This window comes from Bolinopsis microptera, chromosome 2, assembly GCF_026151205.1.
Source record: "Bolinopsis microptera isolate Bmic1 chromosome 2, MBARI_Bmic_1.0, whole genome shotgun sequence".
NCBI classification, from domain to species: domain Eukaryota; kingdom Metazoa; phylum Ctenophora; class Tentaculata; order Lobata; family Bolinopsidae; genus Bolinopsis; species Bolinopsis microptera.
Genome location: NC_087073.1, coordinates 9,468,368 through 9,492,878, shown reverse-complemented (window position 1 = coordinate 9,492,878; position 24,511 = coordinate 9,468,368). Strand labels below are relative to the sequence as shown.

The 24,511-nt window shown below is 37.1% G+C and overlaps 3 protein-coding genes across 9 annotated transcripts in view; all 3 read left to right on the top strand.

Moving 5' to 3' along the window:
* The first annotated feature begins 599 nt into the window (after positions 1–599).
* On the top strand, positions 600–15,067 carry LOC134826368 (uncharacterized). Its single transcript, XM_063838715.1, has 7 exons — positions 600–858; positions 9,439–9,564; positions 12,508–12,681; positions 12,946–13,146; positions 13,330–13,497; positions 13,615–13,704; positions 13,877–15,067. The coding sequence occupies exons 1-7, from the start codon at positions 685–687 to the stop codon at positions 13,994–13,996; spliced, it is 1,053 nt and encodes a 350-aa protein (XP_063694785.1). The 5' UTR covers positions 600–684; the 3' UTR covers positions 13,997–15,067.
* A 289-nt stretch (positions 15,068–15,356) lies between these two features.
* Positions 15,357–18,682, top strand: LOC134811034 (serine/threonine-protein phosphatase PGAM5, mitochondrial-like). Its single transcript, XM_063817740.1, has 6 exons — positions 15,357–15,487; positions 16,181–16,247; positions 16,463–16,565; positions 17,039–17,176; positions 17,334–17,466; positions 17,980–18,682. Exons 1-6 carry the CDS (start codon positions 15,360–15,362, stop codon positions 18,218–18,220), a joined length of 810 nt encoding a protein of 269 aa, XP_063673810.1. The 5' UTR covers positions 15,357–15,359; the 3' UTR covers positions 18,221–18,682.
* A 4,146-nt stretch (positions 18,683–22,828) lies between these two features.
* The window catches only part of LOC134811469 (talin-like), a 35,896-nt gene continuing 34,213 nt past the window's right edge, over positions 22,829–24,511 (top strand). For all 7 annotated transcript variants that reach the window (XM_063818312.1, XM_063818309.1, XM_063818307.1 and 4 more), the window contains exon 1: positions 22,829–22,913. In XM_063818312.1, the coding sequence (XP_063674382.1) occupies positions 22,851–22,913 (63 nt within the window). In that variant the 5' untranslated portion in view covers positions 22,829–22,850. The remainder of the gene's footprint in view (positions 22,914–24,511) is intronic.

Genomic DNA, 24,511 nt, shown 5'->3' with positions numbered 1-24,511 from the left:
TGTTCCTACAAGAAAATATCCCCAAAGGGTGGAAGGTGGTTCGTTAGGATGGGGCTAGATCGTATTTTTCTATGAAAACCACATCTTTATTTGCCATAGGGTTAATTTCGTCCCAAAAGTGATCGACCAAAGTAAATTTTGACAATTTCAACCTATAGAGGACTTCTTTAGGATCCTGGCAACACATGTACATGCCCGGAATATGGCTAACAAGCATACATGGGCCCTAGGGCACAAAAGAACAGACTGAGCCAACACGATTTTAGGCCCAACTGTACAGACGAATTTTTGAGCTTGAAGAAAGAAGCCCTCCTGAACCAATCAAAATGGGCTCATGGGCGCTTGTCATTGACCATACTTGTTCAAAATTGCCCGCTTTACAACGCTGTTTCATTGGTTTGAACCAAAAATAGTTTTATCGACACTAAAAAGACCCTTGAAAAAAGTCCCATTTTTTAGTCATCACCCGTTATGTTGACAAGAAATGTGTATTTTCAATGACAAAATAGATATAGATAAATAATATATCCCTTTAAACAATCTCTCTCTCTCTCTCTAAACATAAGATATTGTATTGATAATCATAAACATGTAAAATCTTAGATAAGGCGTTGTGTGTATTTATAATATTCAAATATTTTATCAGTTATTATATTAAATAAGTTATATAACTTGTTATAGGGAATGACGATACTAGGGTGTCCATGTCTGAACATACTGATACACATAGACAAGGTCGAGGGGAAGGAGGAGGAGGGACTGACGAGAGTGCAGCTTACACTAGACGGTATTAATATCCAGCAGCACTTCTTAGTTCACGAGATCAAGCAAGGTGACTGGACTATCGTCAAGTGCAAGGTAAGGATTTGTCGTTGTGAGGCTAGTTTCTTTTTGTTCGTACTACTTTTGCTGTTGTAAGGAGAGAAAGTTTCCATTTACATTCGTCAATCGCACAAAACTATCTCTACTGACTTTTCAAGTCTTTAACCCATTAAACTTTAAAAGTTTGCGATCATAATTAGATTTACTTAGAATGGATGATGTAATGCACTGAAACAAAGTAGTCGGTAGACGTTCGTCGTTCAATGATGTGTATTATCAATGGCGTCCAGTTCTGTGATACTGATAGTGGCAGTTCTGCTGCTATATCAGCATTGATAAGAGTACCTTGCAGATCCTTGATAAGAACTTCTGCTTCCGATGACATACTTTTCCAAGAGGAAATGCTAATTTCCACTGTTTCGTCAGAAATCTAGTTTTATTAATACATCTTGTATCTTTTCTAGAAAGATGGGTTCACCTGCCACTCTGCATATATAATGAAGATACGAATGGCTATTATTGCGAAAATGAATTTCTCAATTGATCTGCTCACTGCAAAACATAAACATACGATTTCTCTTACGAGGGAAGATGGAGGAGTGTCTTTCAAATTCAGAATTTTCTGTCAAATAATATAAATTTGTAAAAATAAGTTTTAGATTCACAAACTGTAAAGCTGTAAATCATCGTGGGTGTAATTTGTCGCTCACCAGTTCCAAAGCAAATGTCGACTTTTGGGTGCCATAGGCAAAACTTGATTCTCAATTTATCCCATTGTGCTTTTATGCTTTATATTGGTAAACTGATCACAGTAAAATGCGTTCTTGTATCCATGTATCACTACGTGTGTTCAAGCATTCTAATTTTGCTGCAAGCCTACCTGCATAACCACCTTTTGTTAATTTACAATAATTTACAATACTGAGCAACATCTCATATTTATTCACACAATTTCCTCCTTTTGACCGTTCCATACACCGTAAATCTATGATTCAGTCTTACACCTCATAATATATTAATATTTCGAAGTCATTTGTGTGGGGCAGTATAGCCCCAACTGCACGATGTATTTTCTGGAAGAGTTGATGAATCCAGATTTTTGGAACATTTTTGGAACATTTTTGGAACATGTGCCAAAATTGTGCCAAATGTGTGCCATGCATTTATTTGCCCTAATGAGCTCAAAATAGTGCCAAAAATAATTGTAAATGATGGATATATTTGCAAGCTAGGTCTAGGGGCCATCGAAAGTAGCATAACATTACCCAGGTTCATGGAATGAACGAAATGAACAAAAATGAATATTGTCCTAAAAATGCTCAGAACGGTTTAAAATTGGTCGGAAAGTGTTTATATTAGTCCTAGGACCACTCAAACCAAGTTTGGGAATCACTGCATGTCTAGAACCGATGTTACCAATGTTCCAAAATGTTCCAATTTTGTCACAATAATCCTCCTGAGAATCCAGATTTTTGGAACATGGGCACATCGAAGTATTGGCTGTATTTAAGTGCTGGGAAGCCTCAATTCGGTTTTCTAAGATGGATATAGGTAAAAACTAGGCCTAAGAGCCATCAAAACTCAAATAACATTACCCAGGTTCATGGAATGAACGAAAATGAACAAAAATGAATATTGTCCTAAAAATGCTCAGAACGGTTTAAAATTGGTCGGAAAGTGTTTATATTAGTCCTAGGACCACTTAAACCAAGTTTGGGAATCACTGCATGTCTAGAACCGATGTTACCTATGTTCCAAAATGTTCCAATTTTGGCACAATAATCCTCCTGAGAATCCAGATTTTTGGAACATGGGCACATCGAAGTATTGGCTGTATTTAAGTGCTGGGAAGCCTCAATTCGGTTTTCTAAGATGGATATAGGTAAAAACTAGGCCTAAGAGCAATCAAAACTCAAATAACATTACCCAGGTTCATGGAATGAACGAAAATGAACAAAAATGAATATTGTCCTAAAAATGCTCAGAACGGTTTAAAATTGGTCGGAAAGTGTTTATATTAGTCCTAGGACCACTCAAACCAAGTTTGGGAATCACTGCATGTCTAGAACCAATGTTACTAATGTTCCAAAATGTTCCAATTATGTCACAATAATCCTCCTGAGAATCCAGATTTTTGGAACATGGGCACATCGAAGTATTGGCTGTATTTAAGTGCTGGGAAGCCTCAAATCGGTTTTCAAAGATGGATATAGGTAAAAACTAGGCCTAAGAACCATCAAAACTCAAATAACATTACCCAGGTTCATGGAATGAACGAAAATGAACAAAAATGAATATTGTCCTAAAAATGCTCAGAACGGTTTAAAATTGGTCGGAAAGTGTTTATATTAGTCCTAGGACCACTCAAACCAAGTTTGGGAATCACTGCATGTCTAGAACCGATGTTACCAATGTTCCAAAATGTTCCAATTTTGGCACAATAATCCTCCTGAGAATCCAGATTTTTGGAACATGGGCACGTCGAAGTATTGGCTGTATTTAAGTGCTGGGAAGCCTCAATTCGGTTTTCTAAGATGGATATCGGTAAAAACTAGGCCTTAGAGCCATCAAAAGTCAAATAACATTACCCAGGTTCATGGAATGAACGAGAATGAACAAAAATGAATATTGTCCTAAAAATACTCAGAACGGTTTAAAATTGGTCGGAAAGTGTTTATATTAGTCCTAGGACCACTCAAACCAAGTTTGGGAATCACTGCATGTCTAGAACCGATGTTACCAATGTTCCAAAATGTTCCAATTTTGCAAAATAATTCTCCTGAGAATCCAGATTTTTGGAACATGGGCACATCGAAGTATTGGCTGTATTTAAGGGGGCCGGGGGGGTCTTCATCAAAATTCTCTCGAAATTGATTTTATAGTTGTTTCTGATAGAGGGGAGTGATATCTATCAGCTGCTTTTGGTCCCATGGAAAAATATTGTTCCTAGCCAAAATTATCGCCAGTCAAAGGTCAGCGCTCATGTGTAATTGTATTGCGCGAGCGATTTTCAATCGCGCGCCCTGAAAATCGAGTTTAAAAATCTATCTTCTCCTACATTTTTTGAGCAATCACCCTGAAACTTTCAGGATATGTTCTAGGGATCATTTAGAAGATATCTGTCGAGCCGAATTTTGAGATAGGCCTTAGAAGATTTTTTATTCAATTTTGAAAATCTTGGACCTGGAAAAATCGTAAAAAAATGAGGTCCAAGATTTTCAAAATTGAATAAAAAATCTTCTAAGGCCTATCTCAAAATTCGGCTCGACAGATATCTTCTAAATGATCCCTAGAACATATCCTGAAAGTTTCAGGGTGATTGCTCAAAAAATGTAGGAGAAGATAGATTTTTAGACTCTATTTTCAGGGCGCGCGATTGAAAATCGCTCGCGCAATACAATTACACATGAGCGCTGACCTTTGACTGGCGATAATTTTGGCTAGGAACAATATTTTTCCATGGGACCAAAAGCAGCTGATAGATTTCACTCCCCTGTATCAGAAACAACTATAAAATCAATTTCGAGAGAATTTTGATGAAGACCCCCCCCCCCCCCCCCCCCCCCCCCGGCCCCCTTAAGTGCTGGGAAGCCTCAATTCGGTTTTCTAAGATGGATATAGGTAAAAACTAGGCCTAAGAGCCATCAAAACTCAAATAACATTACCCAGGTTCATGGAATGAACGAAAATGAACAGAAATGAATATTGTCCTAAAAATGCTCAGAACGGTTTAAAATTGGTCGGAAAGTGTTTATATTAGTCCTAGGACCACTCAAACCAAGTTTGGGAATCACTGCATGTCTAGAACCGATGTTACCAATGTTCCAAAATGTTCCAATTTTGGCACAATAATCCTCCTGAGAATCCAGATTTTTGGAACATGGGCACATCGAAGTATTGGCAGTATTTAAGTGCTGGGAAGCCTCAATTCGGTTTTCTAAGATGGATATAGGTAAAAACTAGGCCTAAGAGCCATCAAAACTCAAATAACATTACCCAGGTTCATGGAATGAACGAAAATGAACAAAAATGAATATTGTCCTAAAAATGCTCAGAACGGTTTAAAATTGGTCGGAAAGTGTTTATATTAGTCCTAGGACCACTCAAACCAAGTTTGGGAATCACTGCATGTCTAGAACCGATGTTACCAATGTTCCAAAATGTTCCAATTCGAGTGGTCTTAGGACCAATACAAACACCTTCCGACCAATTTTAAACCGCTCTGAGCAATTGCAAAGGGTTTACGAAAGAGTCATAAGGCCAATCAACAGACTATTCATTTACTGTACTGTTAAGATGGTTCGGTATTCTGCACCCCTCGTATCGGTTCTGGGCATGCAGTGATTCCATAAACAGTCAGACAGTCACACAATGTACACCCTATATTTAGATCACATCAGTTTCATTTGTATCACATCACTTCGTGTAATAGATGTGTGGAAGCAAATAAAGATGTGATCTGAATAAGGTGATCCGAGCGTAGCAAGGTTATCCGATCTTATTTGGTGTGATCGGATGTAGAGGCGTAAGATCAGATCAGGTCATCAGCAATAGGATTAACTTAGCAAGCTTGTTAATGAATAAGAAGAGAATAAATAGATAATTAAGTTATACAAATCATTTTCCCTCTCTGTTAACCACAACAACTACAACGACAATGAATCCCTTCACTAAATTGATGAGCCTACCTCTTTATCTACCAGTTCAAAGAAGCACCAGCAGTCCACCTCACTCAACCAACCCCTTCACCAGCAACCTTCATCCCTCAACCAACTCATTCACCACCAGCCTACCTAACGCAACCAACCCCTTCACCAGCAACCTACCTCGCTCAACCAACCCTTTCACCTGCAACCTTCATCCCTCAACGAACAAATACAGCTAATGATGTCAAAAATGTATATCAATATATTGGGGGATTATTAAAACCAAAATAGTTGCCCAATCAAATAATTTCTGCCTTCTCTTGGAGGTACGTGTGCTAATTGTACATAATTCTGAATGCAACTTTAAGACTCTGTTGGACGTAAATATTGACTCTTTGCCACCATTTTCTTACCATTCTGAGCGCTTTAAGGAAAATTTTAATTTTTGTTCATTTTCGTTCATTCCATGAACCTGGGTAATGTTATTTGACTTTTGATGGCTCTTAGACCTATTTTTTACCTATATCCATCTTAGAAAACCGAATTGAGGCTTCCAAGCACTTAAATACAGCCAATACTTCGATCTGCCCATGTTCCAAAAATCTGGATTCTCAGGAGGATTATTGTGCCAAAATTGGAACATTTTGGAACATTGGTAACATCGGTTCTAGACATGCAGTGATTCCCAAACTTGGTTTGAGTGGTCCTAGGACTAATATAAACACTTTCCGACCAATTTTAAACCGTTCTGAGCATTTTTAGGACAATATTCATTTTTGTTCATTTTCGTTCATTCCATGAACCTGGGTAATGTTATTTGAGTTTTGATGGCTCTTAGGCCTAGTTTTTACCTATATCCATCTTAGAAAACCGAATTGAGGCTTCCCAGCACTTAAATACTGCCAATACTTCGATGTGCCCATGTTCCAAAAATCTGGATTCTCAGGAGGATTATTGTGCCAAAATTGGAACATTTTGGAACATTGGTAACATCGGTTCTAGACATGCAGTGATTCCCAAACTTGGTTTGAGTGGTCCTAGGACTAATATAAACACTTTCCGACCAATTTTAAACCGTTCTGAGCATTTTTAGGACAATATTCATTTCTGTTCATTTTCGTTCATTCCATGAACCTGGGTAATGTTATTTGAGTTTTGATGGCTCTTAGGCCTAGTTTTTACCTATATCCATCTTAGAAAACCGAATTGAGGCTTCCCAGCACTTAAATACAGCCAATACTTCGATGTGCCCATGTTCCAAAAATCTGGATTCTCAGGAGAATTATTGTGCCAAAATTGGAACATTTTGGAACATTGGTAACATCGGTTCTAAACATGCAGTGATTCCCAAACTTGGTTTGGGTGGTCCTAGGACTAATATAAACACTTTCCGACCAATTTTAAACCGTCCTGAGCATTTGTAGGACAATATTCATTTTTGTTCATTTTCGTTCATTCCATGAACCTGGGTAATGTTATTTGAGTTTTGATGGCTCTTAGGCCTAGTTTTTACCTATATCCATCTTAGAAAACCGAATTGAGGCTTCCCAGCACTTAAATACAGCCAATACTTCGATGTCCCCATGTTCCCAAAATGGTTACAAAAATCAAAATTGGAACCACCTTCACATCGGTTCTAGGCATGCAGTGATTCCCAAACTTGGTTTGAGTGGTCCTAGGACTAATATAAACACTTTCCGACCAATTTTAAACCGTTCTGAGTATTTTTAGGACAATATTCATTTTTGTTCATTCTCGTTCATTCCATGAACCTGGGTAATGTTATTTGAGTTTTGATGGCTCTTAGGCCTAGTTTTTACCTATATCCATCTTAGAAAAACGAATTGAGGCTTCCCAGCACTTAAATACAGCCAATACTTCGATGTGCCCATGTTCCAAAAAATCTGGATTCTCAGGAGGATTATTGTGCCAAAATTGGAACATTTTGGAACATTGGTAACATCGGTTTTAAACATGCAGTGATTCCCAAACTTTGTTTGAGTGGTCCTAGGACTAATATAAACACTTTCCGACCAATTTTAAACCGTCCTGAGCATTTTTAGGACAATATTCATTTTTGTTCATTTTCGTTCATTCCATGAACCTGGGTAATGTTATTTGAGTTTTGATGGCTCTAAGGCCTAGTTTTTACCTATATCCATCTTAGAAAACCGAATTGAGGCTTCCCAGCACTTAAATACAGCCAATACTTCGATGTCCCCATGTTCCCAAAATGGTTACAAAAATCAAAATTGGAACCACCTTCACATCGGTTCTAGACATGCAGTGATGCCCAAACTTGGTTTGAGTGGTCCCAGGACCAATGTAAACACTTTCCGACCCATTTTAAACCATTCTGAGCACTTTGAGAAGAATGTTCATTTTCGTTCATTTCTGGTCATTCCATGGGTAATTTTATACGACTTTTGATGGCTCCTAGGCCTAGCTTACGGCTATATCATCTTAGAAAACCGAACTGAGCCTTCCCAGCACTCAAATACGGCCAATACTGCGATGTGCCCATGTTCCAAATTTATGGATTCATCTACTGTTCTGGAAAACGCGAAGATAAAATGTGCTGACTCAACCATGTGCAGCACGCGCGGCGCGACGCTGCGCTATGTACGCGACGTATGTACGTACTGGCTAGCTATACTGGCTAGCTATACCAACAGTATATATCTAGCTACGCTATAATATCTAGTCTATACTAATAATCCCAATAAGTGTGTGGGTGTGTGTGTAGGTAATTTCCTAACGGTTTAATCAAGAAAACGGTTAGAGTTTTGGGACTGGTTTTTCCGGTATAGTACATTTCGACAAAACTCTGACGAAGCCAAAGTGCAATTTTTTTAAATCGGCCGGTGGTAAGTGGTTTAATTGATGATTTTGTACTGCAAATGTGATATTAAAGTGACTCACTTTTTGTCCCTATCTCACACCCTCTCTCCCCATTTCAGCTCCTCTAATTACTGCTTTGTTCATAATTAGGTTATTTTGGCAGTGAACCCTATTAAGTATTGCTATTGGATACGTAACTTTAGATTTGTTTGGAGAGGCGAATCATACACAGTTTAGGCTCTTGAAATCTTCGAATTAAAAATCATCTTTAGAGAACCTCCTGAATATAATTAAATTGGATACGTATTACGTGATGGGCACTAAGAATTAAATTTACTCTAATGCGGTCGGTTTCAACTGAGCGAGTTTATACTTTTGCACAATTTTAACTTTTGCACTGTTTATACTTTTGCAATCCAACTGCGATAGTGACGTCCCGGCCGTACGCACGAGTTACATTAGTAATATTATATAGGTAGTATAGCTAGATCAGATAGTTAAGCTAAACTATCTATATATTATAGTAGTAACGTTACCACAAATATCATAATACTATACCTTTAGTGTATACAACTGTTATGATAGCTTAGCTAGTAACCTCCCAGCTAGCTAGATATCTGCCGGGTTACTAAGGTTAATTTAATTATTTCTGCTATTGAAACTTTGAAATCCAATGGGAATGCTTTAGGATTTACCCTATCAATCCTTGCACCAACCTGATTCCAGGAGTGCTGAAGTCCCTATGATTTTACCGAACAGTTCCTATCAGGAGGATCTGAGATGGGTTTTTCTCTCTGATTAGACAGGAAGTGTTTATCCAAATTTTACCGGCTAGAGGATAAGCTCTCGGATCCTATAGGAATATCATATCTTATGGGATCTGAGAGCAATTCCAAGAAGCGATGGAATTTGGATTATCCTAACGGGAGTTGGGAACGATTACTTGTATTGGTCGATACTGCAAGCTGATGGGTAAATACTGTCATTTCCAATTAGCGTGTAGTGTGTACTCCTAGTCCAATCAGGAGACTGCTACTAACAATCAATAGAATCATAATTCTGTACCCCCCCCCCCCCCCCTTTCTCCCACGAACGTCTGCCCCTAGACTAATCAAATTTTCTCTGTCAGGTGTGTAATTGTGCTACTCACAAGAAGTTTAGTCAGGAGATACTGTTGTACCCCGGGCTCTCAGACTTCACAAACTGTGTGCTGGATGTACAGAGTGGCCCTGACTTTGATACTGGCTTTAATTTGGTGAGTGAGACGGTGTTTAATAAAATCATCTTTGAAATGTTTGAATTATTAGTTTTTGGTTTAACCATGACTCAAGATTGGCAATATTCGCTCCAGGATGCCAACTGCCTAATTGTCCATATTTATGGGTATAGTCAGTGTCCACGTGAATAATATTTCATATTGATAGCGATTTTTTTGGAACCGGCACTTTCAAGATATGTCTCTTATAATATGTTCTCAGTCATTTGACGACGGTAATCTTCAGAATACCTAACCTTTTTAAATTTAACAGGTAATTAGACAAATTAATTATTGACCGATAAAATGGGCAATTTTTATTTGTTGTTTATTTTTTCATTTTTTCTCTAGATATTTTGTTAGGTATGATCATTGATAAATTTTACAAATGGCTATAATGGTGAACTTCGATTGAATTACTGTCTGCACTTCAGGTTTCAGTGCCATAACTCAATAAGCAATACTTCAGGTTCAAGTTCCATAACTCGATAAACAGATACAATCTTAGATACTCTCACCATGAACATGGCCGGAACTCGTCTTGTTTTAAGCTGAAAAACGGCTCCTATATTAGAATAATCGGCCGAGGCATGTTAAATGTTTGTGGATCCACCTGTAAGCTTAATTCATGCTGCTGAAACTTGTGGAGATAACAGAAGCAGTAAATTAGATTATTCTTGGAAAAGTGTATTTAAGATCGCTAGTTTTTTACTGTTAGGTTTGGACGGTTGCTACTGCTAACTGCACTGTCACACCTTACACAGGTCATGATTACAGCGTGAAAGGAGGTAGCAGTTGCACTGCAAATTTGTACGTATTTTCCAAGTCATTCGTCTGTTCATGTGGAGTGTTAATTTGACTGTCATGAACCACGATATGTAACGTTTAACGCGTTGTTCACTGTAGACAGTGTTCGGTCAGTTTATTTAAGAATCGCACTCTGCAGTGTTGTTTTTTGTTTGCTCAACTTTCAAGCCTCCTTTGGTAGTTTTGATTTAAAATGGCATGATATGACTGGAAAATAATTTTAGATAAAAAAACTGTTTTTCTTTAGAAATGTCCTAATTGACTTGGACAAATTTAGATTATGCACTTGGTGAGTGTGATTGGTTACAACTGCGCTGGTCTGATTAGCGATATTGTATGACATTTTCTTTATCAGCTGTCAAAAACCGCAGTAATATGTACAAAGTGGTTTAAATTCCAAAATTTTATCAACATTAGGTTATAAATTATAAATTTTGACGTGTTGAACATCCTATTCTTTCCCGGATTGTCTTACATTTTCTCAATACCTAGAATGTTCCCAAGTACTTTTCCGGGTTCGCCGATTGATAAGTTTCCAAATCTGCTGCAAATTTTTCATCCCTGCCTTGCATTACACCTTTGCTTTTATTATTATCTCTTGCGAAATGATGACATTCCACCTAAGATGTTGTTTCCTGAGTTATTTTGTGGTTTTCTTCTCTGTAGAAAAAAATATGTCACCTTAGATCAAAACCAAACTACACAAATTAAGGCTTTGAGCCCCTCTCCCGCCCCTCTGCAACGTCTCTTCGACAAATAACTTGTCTCCTCAACTCTGTCATACAATTTTCTTGTCAGTGCATGGTGCCAAAGTTCATGACGTTACGTGTCTCCCATAATCAGAACCAATACAGTAGAAAATCAATTAAAGCGTGACACACTGTAAGTTACATGAGCCTTACTTACCGGTACTTATTTAATTTCACAACACGTGAAAGGTGTAGTGTTCACGGTTACACCAGAGTTTCCTTTCCAATTCTTACATTTAGATGAATTACCGAACAGTACCTGGTCTCATAAAGCTGCTTTTACAGTTTGGTAATTACAGTTACAACCATGAGGCGTCATTGATAACGTTATTTTTGGTGTAGGTCAATTTTCGCCTTATTGCCCGGAACAATTCGTAGAATACCTATCAAAGTACGCGTTTTTGTTTCTATTGCCTTAGATATTTTATCTTTTTTATGTTGATTAAATCTTGGTGAATTTTAGTTTTAACGGAGTTTCACCTCTAATTCATTATGTATGTGGATTGTGGGTTATTGCCAGGGTTTCAGTCATAACCACTAGTTTCATTGATGACGTTATTTACGGTACTGGTCATTTTTAACCTTATCATCCGAAAAAATTCTAATAACATTTTTTAAAGTACGGGTTTTTGCTCTTTTCCTGAATATTTTATCTCGTGTGATTAAATCTAGGGCAATTTAGGTTTATGGCATATCTTTCGAAGGTCTCTAATTGGGACTCCCTATCGTGCATGTAGATTGCGGCGTGGCCTGTGTGTAGATAACAGGTTTCCCCTCCAGTACTGTATTTATTAAGGATAATGACAATGCCTCGTCTCACTTCATGGCATCTGCAGATTGTTTCCTAGTTTAACGCAATAATTAATTAACATTAAAATTAATCATAAAACTCGTAAATGACATTTCCAGGAAAAATTCGTCGGATTTTAAGTACGCCATTTTTTATTGCAATGCCGCGGCCGTGCATATTTTATCTGCTTTTCTAATCAAATTTAGGTGAAGTTAGGGTGGCATATCTTCGAATGGCCTCCATATTTCCTGTGGCCTACATGTAGATAACGTTTCTAAGAACCGCGACCGGCTAATGGTTGAAGGTTTTATATACTCATTTAGAATTTTGAAAAGTCCTTCATTATCATATTATGGAGCAAGGGTGTGGACTGGTTACACTTATTGTATGTCACTTTATCTATTCTTTGGCCTTTTTCTCAGTAAATAAACTTTTTCACTGTTCAAACCAAACTTTAATAGTTGAAATGTTCGGTGTAATGTTTTTATTAGTTGTTTTTTGCCACAACCGAGCTGATCTCGATCGAAATTACAGTTGTTTTAAATATATATTTCGTAACTCTAAAAACAATTGATTGACACTGCACTTCACTTGTAGATATTGCCGGGTGAGGTAGCAAGTGCTAAGGACAACCCATCAGCTAAGCAAGACTTACTGTCAATACAAACTGAAACTGACAAACTCAAGAAAGATATGAAAGTATTGTACGAAGAAAAACTAGCTCAGTTCATCAAGACGGAAAAGAAGCTTCTTGATGCCGGTTTAAGACAGGTCGGTTATATTTCGCTGTACGAACACACTTCGAGTTATCCCAGTGCAGTACTAGTATATATAATGCAGTATGAACTAAATTAATTAGCTATATTTTGAGATGTGTGTATTCAGTGTAGCTACTACAGGTACTACGTGTACAGTTCAGTTATATTTCTGGCTTTTAGGGTAACTGCCAAGAGTAGGATCAAATAGTTAATTTTGACCCTCTTTAGTCTTGTACAGTTAACTGCGAAATACCATTCTATTCATATTGTTTTTTAGGCTGAAGAGGCAAGTATGAAGATAAAGAACTTGGTAAACTACTACCACGAGAAGAACCAGAACGAAGAACTAACGGATTCCTCCAATGGAGGAAACGAGACCCGGTCCAGGAAGCTGTCCGTGTCGGACAAGAAGGTCACCTTCTCAGTGTCTGATGATGTGGAGACAGCAGTAGAACCTGACTATCAGGATGATGAGGAGGTTAGTAATCCTTGTACTGTCACGTGACATGTCACAAGTAGAACGAAGTTGAAATTTTAGACACTGAACAACATAAAAAGTGAACACCGGCATCATTTTTTAGTTAATATATGTATAATTGGAATGTTTCCCAAAGCCTCAGGTTGTAAGTAGCTCTCTCTGCTAACTCTACTACACCCCTAGGAAGAACATCCAGGAAGGTCTCCTTCACAAGACGAATACTTCCAGTTTGACATGGGAGATGACGATCTGTTCGGAGGTCCACAAGAGGATGAGTTCAGTGGAGGATACCACTTTGGGCAGCATGATGACGACGAGGACAGCAGCTCCTCTGGATGTGAACCTGACATGGTTAGGGTCGAACATTTACCTTGTAAATACTAAATATGGCTGTGCAAATATAGCTTTATAGTTTGACCCGAAAATTGTATCAATGTTTAAAAAGCTAACGGTGACATCTTCCTTCAGATTCCTCAAGGAGCATCTGTGCCGATAAATGTTCCGTTGGGTTTCCACCGGGAGAGACAAAATAATAAGAGGATATCTTCAAGTGTAAAGGTAACATTTTTTTGAATATATTGGCCTAACATTGACTTTCAGGCCGCTATTCTATCATATTTTATATATATTAAATGCTTGTTGTTCGTCGAGTTTACATTCCTCAATCTATTTAACTCATATTTTCAAAAAACAATTGTTGTGTGAACTTGAGTTCACAAGTTTATCCCAGATGGAAGACATAGCCCATAGTATGAAGACCCTAATGGAAGAGTTTCACGGAGAAGATGATGACGTCCCCCGCCCTCGGGTCATGTCACGCAGCTACAATCCATCTCGTTTCAGATCATGACCTCAATGCCACGTGACAGACTCAGCAGTTTGCACGTGACTCCCAACGTGCCTTGTGCGCGTGACAATGAACATTGACAAGTGATTACTGACTCACTGAATTATTACAGAAACAGAAGAAAAAAAGGTTTAAGCAGTTTAAGAATTTTAACTATATTCGTAGATCCTCTTATATCTATAAGGACTATTGAGGATTGCGGTGACTGAAAAGTTATCAAAGACGCTGTATTGTGCTGGTGTTATATTAATGATTTTCTCTTTAGCTCTAGCTAGATTTAAGATTTGTGATCCTTTCTTGGGTGTGGAAATTCGAGAGTCTTCGGAACACACCCACTGCTAATCAATTGTTTCCTCTTCATCATTATTAATTTAAACGTTTGATTTTAATAGCATTTCTGCCTGTTCTTTTGGGAGAAGTTTTGCCCCGCTTTACAAAATCATGCTTGTTTTTGGTTGATTACAAAATTTTCTCTATTTTCTTCTTTACGGATAGTTTTAGTACAATTGTGCGCTTGTCACAGTTAATGAACGTAGTCCATTTATCACAGCTCTCGTTGCAGCGAGTTTTTATACGGTTTGAACGGTATGAACCATTAAAATAATTATATACGGTTTTGTTATGTTGTTATGTAGATAAACTGGTGCTTTAAAAGTGGTTATCGCAACGGCATCAGAAGTTCCGAACAATTAGTATATAATTAGCAGATACGAGCTGTTAATTAGTTTATAATTAGCAGATACGAGCTTGGGAAGCTGTCATCTTAGATATCCCATGTCATTTCTATTTGCTTTCATTCCGATGTAAAGCTTTAGAACGTATGATCAAGTATTAATTTACAAATCAGATTTTGAGTAAAATGTTAAAAGTTAAGTTATACCTTAGGAACGAGGAATGTTACTAATTGGAATTCTGAACCAATTAAATTGAGGCTGCCCCACATTGCGATCACTACCCGATGGTCTTTAATATCAAACTTATTTATTGAATATCGCAATTATTGGATAATTGTTCAATTTAGACATTTTTAATACTTTGACAATAAAAATTTTGAATCATATTTCTTGTTGTTCTTATCAGTCGATTTGCTAAAATATTGGGGGGGGGGGGGGGGGGGTGGGTGCTGATCATATTTAAGTATATTTAAGTATATCCCCGCCCTCAAATCGGAAAAAAACCTACATTTTAGAGTTTTTTTGGACTCCTACATTTATACACTTTAATGGTCAGCCCCGCCCCCCCCCCCCCCCCCCCCCCCCCCCCAATATTCATAAAAATGTTGTCGATAGATCCACTTCTTCCTCATATCTTATCGATAAAACAGTTGAAATTATCTATCTAACAATACATGCCAACGTTTAGAGACATGATGTTTTTAAAGACACTCGCAGTTTCAACTTCTGTTATCGGCACTATCGTGTATACACAATATGCAGCCTTTAGTAAAGATAAGGATAACAGAACACATCACCCCGGCAGAATGCACCCGACTAAGTTAGTTTTCTAGAAAATTCTTGGAATGTTGCAATTTTATCTAGAACCAAGTTATATGAATTCTTGATGCCCAATTGCAATTGAATTGGAATTGATTGGATGATGAGAATACGGGGTGGCCCAGAATTCACTGCCCTCACAAAACCCTTAAATAAATCACGTTGTTCTGCACTGGTCAGAATTGCACAAACCCTTCAGGGGTTACAGATAAGGGTGGAACTTAGATTCTCAGACAGTTTTGTAAAATTTTGTCCATCAAAGTGGGCCTGGCCATCGGTCGGATTAAACACGATTCACTCGAGATTTTGGCTCAAATTTAAAATAGCATAACCAACCCATATATCTTAACCCAGAAAATGTTTTACATAGAATATTTCGTAATCACTAAGGGAGATAGAGATTAGAGGGGTTTCTAAATGATTACGCTAGTATAAATTCAACGCAATAGCTATCTGTAAAACTGATTACGAATAGGGGATAGGGTTAAAATTGGCCAAAAAGTGATAACGTAATATGAGAGTATGAGAACGACCCCTGTTGTATTTACATGAGCTTTATAATAGCATTTCGTGTGGACAGTGAATATTTGGTCACCCTGTATGTTTTGGTACTTGACATCAATTTGTGAATATTATCTTTTGCCACCCATTAGTTACAACTTTACCAGTTCAATTAGCCATCAAATAATTTCAGGCTCTGGGATGATAATTGGGATTTCATGAAGCCCGACAAAGAAGCAATAAAAAACCTGTCCGATGAAGTAAGTTCTCACCTTCTTCACTTATTGCACTGTTTTCAGTAATTTGGTTTCTTATCTACACTTTGAAATATATGCTCCCTTCGGTAATTCAATGTGAGGAGGGACAAAAATCTCATACGTTTTTTTACGAGAAGTAACTTATCGTAACATAATTTAATCACAGTATGTTTAGATTTTACACAAATAGAGTTTCTAGAAAGTGTGTTCTGTTTTAGGAGAAGGTGGGGATGATCAGTAGTGCAGTACGTCATATTTACTTAGTACGACACGGACAGTACGAGATTGGGGAGACCGAGCCTCAGAAACGTATTCTAACTGGTATGTAATTAAAGAAATATGAGGCTGGGATGGTATGTTTATCGTCTGTATCATTTCTTTTTTTAACTTTTAAATCGCCGTAAATAGTTATGATTTACATTCAACTATATAAACAAATTGCATGATAACTTCGTCATTTAAAATCCGTTTTGCGTCATCTTTTCATAATTCATATCAAATTTCATATTTCATGTTCTATTACATTAATATGTTAAAATGGAGTTTATATCATGTTCATGTTGGGTGTGGCCTCCAAAAATCGAATTTTAACATTTTGGTGACGGAATCCTCGAACCAGTATAAGTTACAGTATACCATCTGCAATTCTGCAAAGTTACAGGTCTCAAATATAAAACAGGGCTACATTTCAAGACCCAATATGTGTACTGACTTTTAGCAAAATTATTGAAACAAGGATACAAAAATATAAATTTCGGATTACTATCTCCTCACCAGTCCCCTCCTGTTTACAGAGTTAGGAAGAAACCAGGCGGAGATAACAGGAGAGAGAATACAAGACCTGCTGGGAGAAAAGATAACACACTGTTACATCAGTACTTACCCTCGGGCTATGGAGACCGGACACATTATCTTGAAACATCTTGACAAAGGTTATTTATCCTGTTTTAGAACTCCTGACCTCATCTCTTAGAGTCTATAACAGTCGGTTTCAACTACTTTATATTGGTATCATGTACAATGTAGTAATAGTATTTGTACTGTTTACCAGTGACAAAGCAGCTCTATACTAACAATATCAATCTCCAGAGATACCAGTAGATTACTCGGAGTTAGTAAGAGAAGGAGCTCCCATAGCCCCCATACCAGCGCCCGAGCACTGGAAACCAGAACCTTGGGAGTTCCACAGGGACGGTGCTAGGATAGAGGCGGCCTTTAGAAGGTTAGTTTCGTCGGGAAGTTTCCTTGTTGTAGATTGTAGTGTGTCTGCGTGATAACTTAATTAAGTTATCTTGTTTGACTGCTGTTTTGTCTTCTTAAGAATTCCTCTTTTGTCAATATTTCTCTCCAACTTATTAAATCTGCCACTTAATCAGTAAATCGATAACGGTTATAAGGTTTCGAACTTTAAAACAATTTTGGGTACTGTAAGAGTTTTAAATATTCTGTCAAATTTGATTTAAACTATATATGAAACAGTGGCGCAACGTTGCCTGGTGGCAACTTAGGTTATTTAAGAGGATACGCCGCTAAAATCTCTAAAAAGTGTGTTTCTAGAGCAAAACGCACAGTTTTGCTAGTACCTCAGTTAAGTTTTTCAAATTTTAAATTACCCCACATTCAAAGGACGATTTGGCGCCCCCCTAAAATGGCGCTCGCACAGCAATAGTTTGAAATATTGAACACCATGATTCAAAAGTCGTGGTCTCCTGCGTCTAACCACCTCCTATTTCAGTTTCATCCACCGAGCTCACCCCAGCCAAAGTGAGGAAAGTCACGACATCGTGGTGTGCCACGGTAACGTGATCAGATACTTCGTGTGTCGTGCTCTCCAGAACGATCCCGAGGGTTGGTTACGGCTATCTCTTGCTAACTGCAGTATCACCCATCTTGTGGTTAAACCTAATGGCAATGTCACCCTTCGGGGACTGGGTGAAAAGGGACATTTGCCCTCTGATATGGTCACTTACAACTGAGAATTTTGTAGCAGTCCTTCGGGGTCATTCCAGAAATGTCAATATATTTGTTAATGTTTCATCTTCGATTTCAACCTAAAAATGGCAATTTGCAGTTGCTTGAAATTTATCAATCGTTGAAACAGCAAATTTATTTAATGAACTCCGCCCACTAGATCACTTCATGATGAATATCCACATTTCAGGGTAAACCCCGGGGAATATTTAATTTATTTATTAGTAATATCAAAAATAGTTTCGGTTTTTTAATCATTTTGAGGAAACCGTTTATACTTAACGAAATATTTCATGTTTTTATAATGTATTAATCTCTCACGTGCTTTGCCTAGTCACTAGTTGCTAGTGAAATTTTTGCATAGAAACAGCGTTATTTTTTTGGTCGTCTGAAATACATTTGTAGGTACTGACTCTTTAAATATGTTGAAAAGAAACAATTAATTTAAATTAAAAAATATATTTAATAAAATTTCTACTTTTAGCTTCGCCTATGTCTTAGTATCATGAACAAAATATACGTTGTGTAGAGTTTCTGAACATGTTTATATGTTTATTGTCTACATTCAAGTCTTCCGTTTTTGTTCTTTATGCACTGTAACTCTAAATTTCATGATTTTTTTGACAGTCAAACTCAAAGGTGTTACTGTGACTTACAGTGACTTAGCGACTACATTGAGGGATAAACAGGTACATAATGTTAAGCAAATATGTCCCGTTAATGTGTTTTATACTATATAATATCTTTTGCGAACTATAAATGCTCCCAAAGTGAACTTGTGTATCTCTTTAAGTTTAAGTTAAGTGTTAAGTCCATTGCTGGTATACTACGTGACTGAGTGTGACTTGTCATACGTTGTATGACCCGCCTGTATCGTAGAAACTCTTTGTATCACGTCGTGACCCCCACGGTCGTTTCACTATGGTGGAGTTTCTACGATACAGGGGGAGCCGCGTACTCCTGCGCGGCGGGTCATACAACATATGACAATTGCACTATTAATGCAGGCCCGGACCGCGCGCAGCCCGATTAAAGGTGTTCGTTAATTACATATTTATATGTTTTACTTGGAGCTCCGTGCAAACGAACTAAATTAAACTTAACGGGTAATACTCGTGCAATAATTGTTTCAAATACTGCGCGCGTCGATAAATTCAATTCAGAGTGCGTCTCATGATGAGCTTTAAACTTGGAAGACTTCGACGCACCACGTGCATGATCATGTTATAGTTAGCATTGAGAGTTGAACGTTGGACTCGTCGACGGTTTTGGATATATTAATTAGAATAACAAGTTGGAACAACTTTTTTACGAGTATCACTTGTAGCGCGATGCACTACTGGGACGCGCCGCGCATCCAATATAATGCTTCTCGCAACCACAAATCGGCAAGATGCGAAGGATTGACATCGTGAATCAAAAGTATCACCGGCCGTTAATGAAAACGGGTTGGCATAGACAATCGAGTTTGAATTTATAAACTTATAAAATCAAACCAGCCTGAAATGATCAACCGCATGTACTTTCATGATGCATGATGCAGCATGCACATCTACAGGGTTAAGTAAATTTAATTAAACGAATAAATATATAATTTATTTATGGCCAAAAGATTAACGGGTGATACTCGTAAAATATTTTGTATTTGTTCCATATATTACGTCGACGAGTCCAACTCGGCGCGCGTCCTGGTAGGTTATAAACCTATAACCAAAAGAGCTTTTTAATTTAACGGCGCTACAGTGTATTTGTAAATGTCGCCACACTAAACATTAAAATGCCGCTTACGTACTTGCTAATTGTAAAATTATTGTGCTAAATGTAAAATAATAACTCGATCAACCGATATTTTGTTTTGGGATACACTTAAGAAATATTTGTCATACGTTGTATGACCCGCCGCGCACGAGTGCGCGGCTCCCCCTGTATCGTAGAAACTCTACACTATAGTGAAGCGACAGTGGGGGTCACCACGTGATACAAAGAAATATTAAAGAGATTTACAAATTCTCCTTAGATTTTTTAAATGCGACCGTTTTATAATTACCATTAAATTTAACAGGTGATCAGTGATGCTCGTACAATATTTAATGCAAAATTGAAAGATAATAAAACTGTTAAAATATTATAAGATCGTGTGCCTAGTAGGTTGACATACGTTGCATGCCACTTTATCTGATATTTGGGATACGTAACATCAAACATGTATCAACTAGTTAGTAAGTAGTATAGGTTATAAATATACAACATTGAACATTAAATTTATTAATTTATTTATATAGATGTATGATCATGAATAATTTAAGTTTGATGATTATCATTACTAAATTATTTATATACATTGTTTGAACGACCTTTTTCTCAAATCAAATGAAATCAATCTCTTTACAAATAGTTTTGTTTTCTTCTGCTATATAGAAATATTGTTCTCCAAAGATTGTCTAATCCATGCTACTTCTATTCGATTATCGTTAAATCAATCGTCTTTAAATCGCAGTAGTTTTGTAAAACTATTGAACCGTCAAAGTTCTCATTCCCCAATGGAACTCAAAGGCGCTCAGACCAGTTCGAAATCAAAAGTTAGACCAATTTCCTGGTATTAAAAAGTGTGACACTTAATTTAAATGGCTTGAACAAGAAACACTACGAGGCATGGGTTGAGCGCTTAAAATATCTTTTACATACATGTATACAAATGTAGATATTGTGATCGAGATATCACCACAGCTTTTTTATGTGGTATCCGTTTCAAATACATATCTCTGACTGTTTTGGCAATTATGAATAATTGCGTTTGCCGTAATAATGAGTGCTGATCCGCAGTTTTGTATCCTTGAAAAGCAAAGTGTGCCTTTCTTTTAAAGATATAGATGCCAAGATACATGTGATTTGATAGAAAAGCTTTGATAAAGCCATGTATTTAGATTCCGGCACCCTGGAATTTTATCATCGATATTTTTGCATATATTTCTGGAACTTCAACAAATTTTTTGTTCGGGGATTGCTGGTCTGTTGATTGATGTTTCACTGTATGCACTAAACATCTAAAGGGATTTGGTATTCCATTCAACAAATGCAATGTGTCTTTCAGCAAACCACACTGTCAACACTGACATGCAATTTTAAAGGATATGTAATTTTGAAGGATGTGTATATTAAGGTCATGATCCATCAAAAGATTTGATTACTGAGATTCTATGTACACCTCTTTAGTTTTCTCATCAGCATCATCTAATTGCTTTTGGAAACTCATCATTGTGACCTGTTAAAGAGACAATTTGTAGATGTATCGTAGCAATATTTTCTTAATGTGTACTATTTTGATATAATGTGTGTGCTGAGTAGCAACTTGCTAAATAGTAAACTCAAATATTTTAATTTATGATCATATAAGGGTAACAAAACCTGTAATTGTATTAATCCTTAAAGCTAGAGTAGGATAACCATTCCAATGATCCCATCGATTGCACTCTTACAGATCACGACTTTAGGAGAATTGCATGATCATACCTGTATGTCTAATACTCAAAAAAGTAGTAAGTACAAAAGCAAAACTAACACGCTTTAGAAGTTTCCAATATTGCAGGGTCACAGCGTAAGACTGAATTCATTCGTTTGGTTTTTTTTGAGCAGTAGACCATAGAGACTTGATTAGGAGGTTGTTGCTCTAGAGTTGTTGTTGATGAAATCTGATACAAAATTTTGTTTATACATGGCATGATGTGAACTGATCTCCGGATCTCGTAAGGTAGTTTAATCATCACCAAGCTTGACACCGTCAAAAGCCTGCTTGCAATGATCCGAAGTCATAGTAGTTAGTGGACTGAATACTGCCCAAAAGTATGCCTAAATTTTTATGTTTTTGTCTGAAAAGGAAAGTGTCCCCGTTTTTTACTTTAAAAGGTTATAACACAGTACAGCTTTTGAGATGCGGTATTTGTGTAGAACAACAGGTGGACAAATTTTGTGCACAATTTCAGCTTGATATCATAAAGAAATAGCTGAGTCAGAGCCTCCCAATCAAACAAAACTGTGATTTCCGAAAATTAATTTTAAAACAGAAATTGGCCAACTACGGAAATAGATATTCTCAAAAAGGTTTGTTGGTATGGAAATGGTGTACAAGATGGATTTTGAACTTCCTGGGAAGTCATTTGGACTAGACGACACTAAACCCTGTTTTTGGTATATGTGTCCTTAACAACCAGTCACCTTCAGATAAGGCTATTGAGGCTACTGCAAAAATGTATGCAAATCATGAAAGACAAAAGAACCATGCCTAAAGAAAGGAATAATTCAAATGAAACCCATTTACAACTTCATGAATGGGAAGTGATCTTGATTTGTTGCTAAATTTGTGCATTTTATAATGCCTGTAAAGTATCAGTATGATATTTTATTTTTATTTTTTTAAAGATGTTCATTTTAAATTTAATCGGTTTAAGCATGATCATATTGTACATACTAAATCTAATTATAAATGAGATAAAGCTTTCTCAGCCTTAATCAATATCAAAAAAACACATAGTATAGTATATGGTTGTGTTATTTTGTATTAATTTGAAGTAGGACAAGTTATATGTTTGTTTGTAATTGATTTAATTTAATATCACCTCTCTCAAGCAATGATCTAGGATGTCCTCTTTCCTCTCCTTGCGTATAAAGATAGTCAAGAATGGGAACATCAAAACTATCCAGGTCAGTACACATAGTCCTTGATAATGAATGATTGATCTGTTCCTGCAAATGATTAAAATGTATCTTTTTACACATGAAATTTCAGTTAATTTTGTTCTTTGTATCTGAATTGAGAGTGTACTAGGATACACTTGCCAAAAGCCACTGCATGTTCTCGTTATATTATGTCCACTGTTAAGTTTTTCTTTCTTCTGTGTTGAATATTTTCATTAACCAAGGGGTAGTTAAGGTGTGAATATAGTTCTTTAAATCATCTTCATTCTAATTAGAATAGGAATTTATAGACTTGGCAATTGTTTTTGAACGTAGATTATGGGTGTTAATTGCTCCTTATTTTACAAAGAATTGTCTATGGCCATTTTAACACATGATACCAATAGCTTTAATGCTTGAATAGCTGCACACGCCGAGTTAAGATTGGTACATAATATACATAATATTATATAATACAGATTTTGTTGATCATAACTAAAAATTTATGTTTCTTAAAAACGAGATTCAAGTGTTACATTCCTCCGGAAGCCCTGAAAATAATTTAATTCCGACTTTTTATGTCGCTTTGATACATGATAACATTACAATGCACAAATAATGCACAGGTAGTGCAATGTAAAGGCACGTTTTTGTGTAGTGCTCAGAGCCTGCACGAGTCACGTGACACGTCTAACCCAATCCCAGCTGGCTGCTACAGCCTAACTAATTTATGTAAACCGGTGCAGGTGGAGAGTTTCGTTAAGTTAATTGAGGATGTCCTAGGTTCAGCCATGTGTGTGTCACGTCGTGGCTGTACAAGCAAGCAGATTGGCTGTCAGCTCGTCACGTGATATTGACACTGTCTGCTATTGGTCCTCTTCAGTGTATGTTCATTTTCACAGTGTGTCTCCAGTCCACACTACCTTAATTTATTTTTTAGAAAGCATATTATACAGCAAGAAGCAAACACATACACCGTGACACGCTGATCCGTAATAATAAGTACCGTCCGCGTCAATTATTTGGAGAGAGAGAGAGAAATAGTGCAGTAATCCTGCACAACTACCCCGACAAAAGATGCAGCTGTTAGCACATCAGTAGTGTAGTACATTATATGTTTGTCACACAGCCACGCCTGTACTTCAGCATAGCCGAGTAATTGTTTCCCCATCAACCAGTACCACGTGGGGTTTGTTGAGGGTTTTGTCTGTGACAGACAGCTGTCACGCCTGATAATCTGTTAAAATGACTGGCTGCCAGTATTGACTATCTCCGATTCTCCAGTCGGGTTATCAATCAGTTCCAGTTTAGTTCTCACTTCCTACTGGTCAGTAAGATCCTTCTCTCATATGTTACACTACACGAGCTTCATTATTATATTCCCTGCAAGAGCTGACACTCTGCTGGACAATGTACAGTTAGCAACTTGTTAAAGTTCTGTATATCATTATACAATATTATATTCGCATATTATATGTACGTGTATTTGATAGATTTCAACGATCTAGTATTCATAATATATAAGAATCATCCCTTTAAGAACCACCAAGAACTTACAAATACCGCTGGTTGCATTTTTAAATACTCTGTACACAAGAGTTACATTACGTAGATCTTAAATGTGA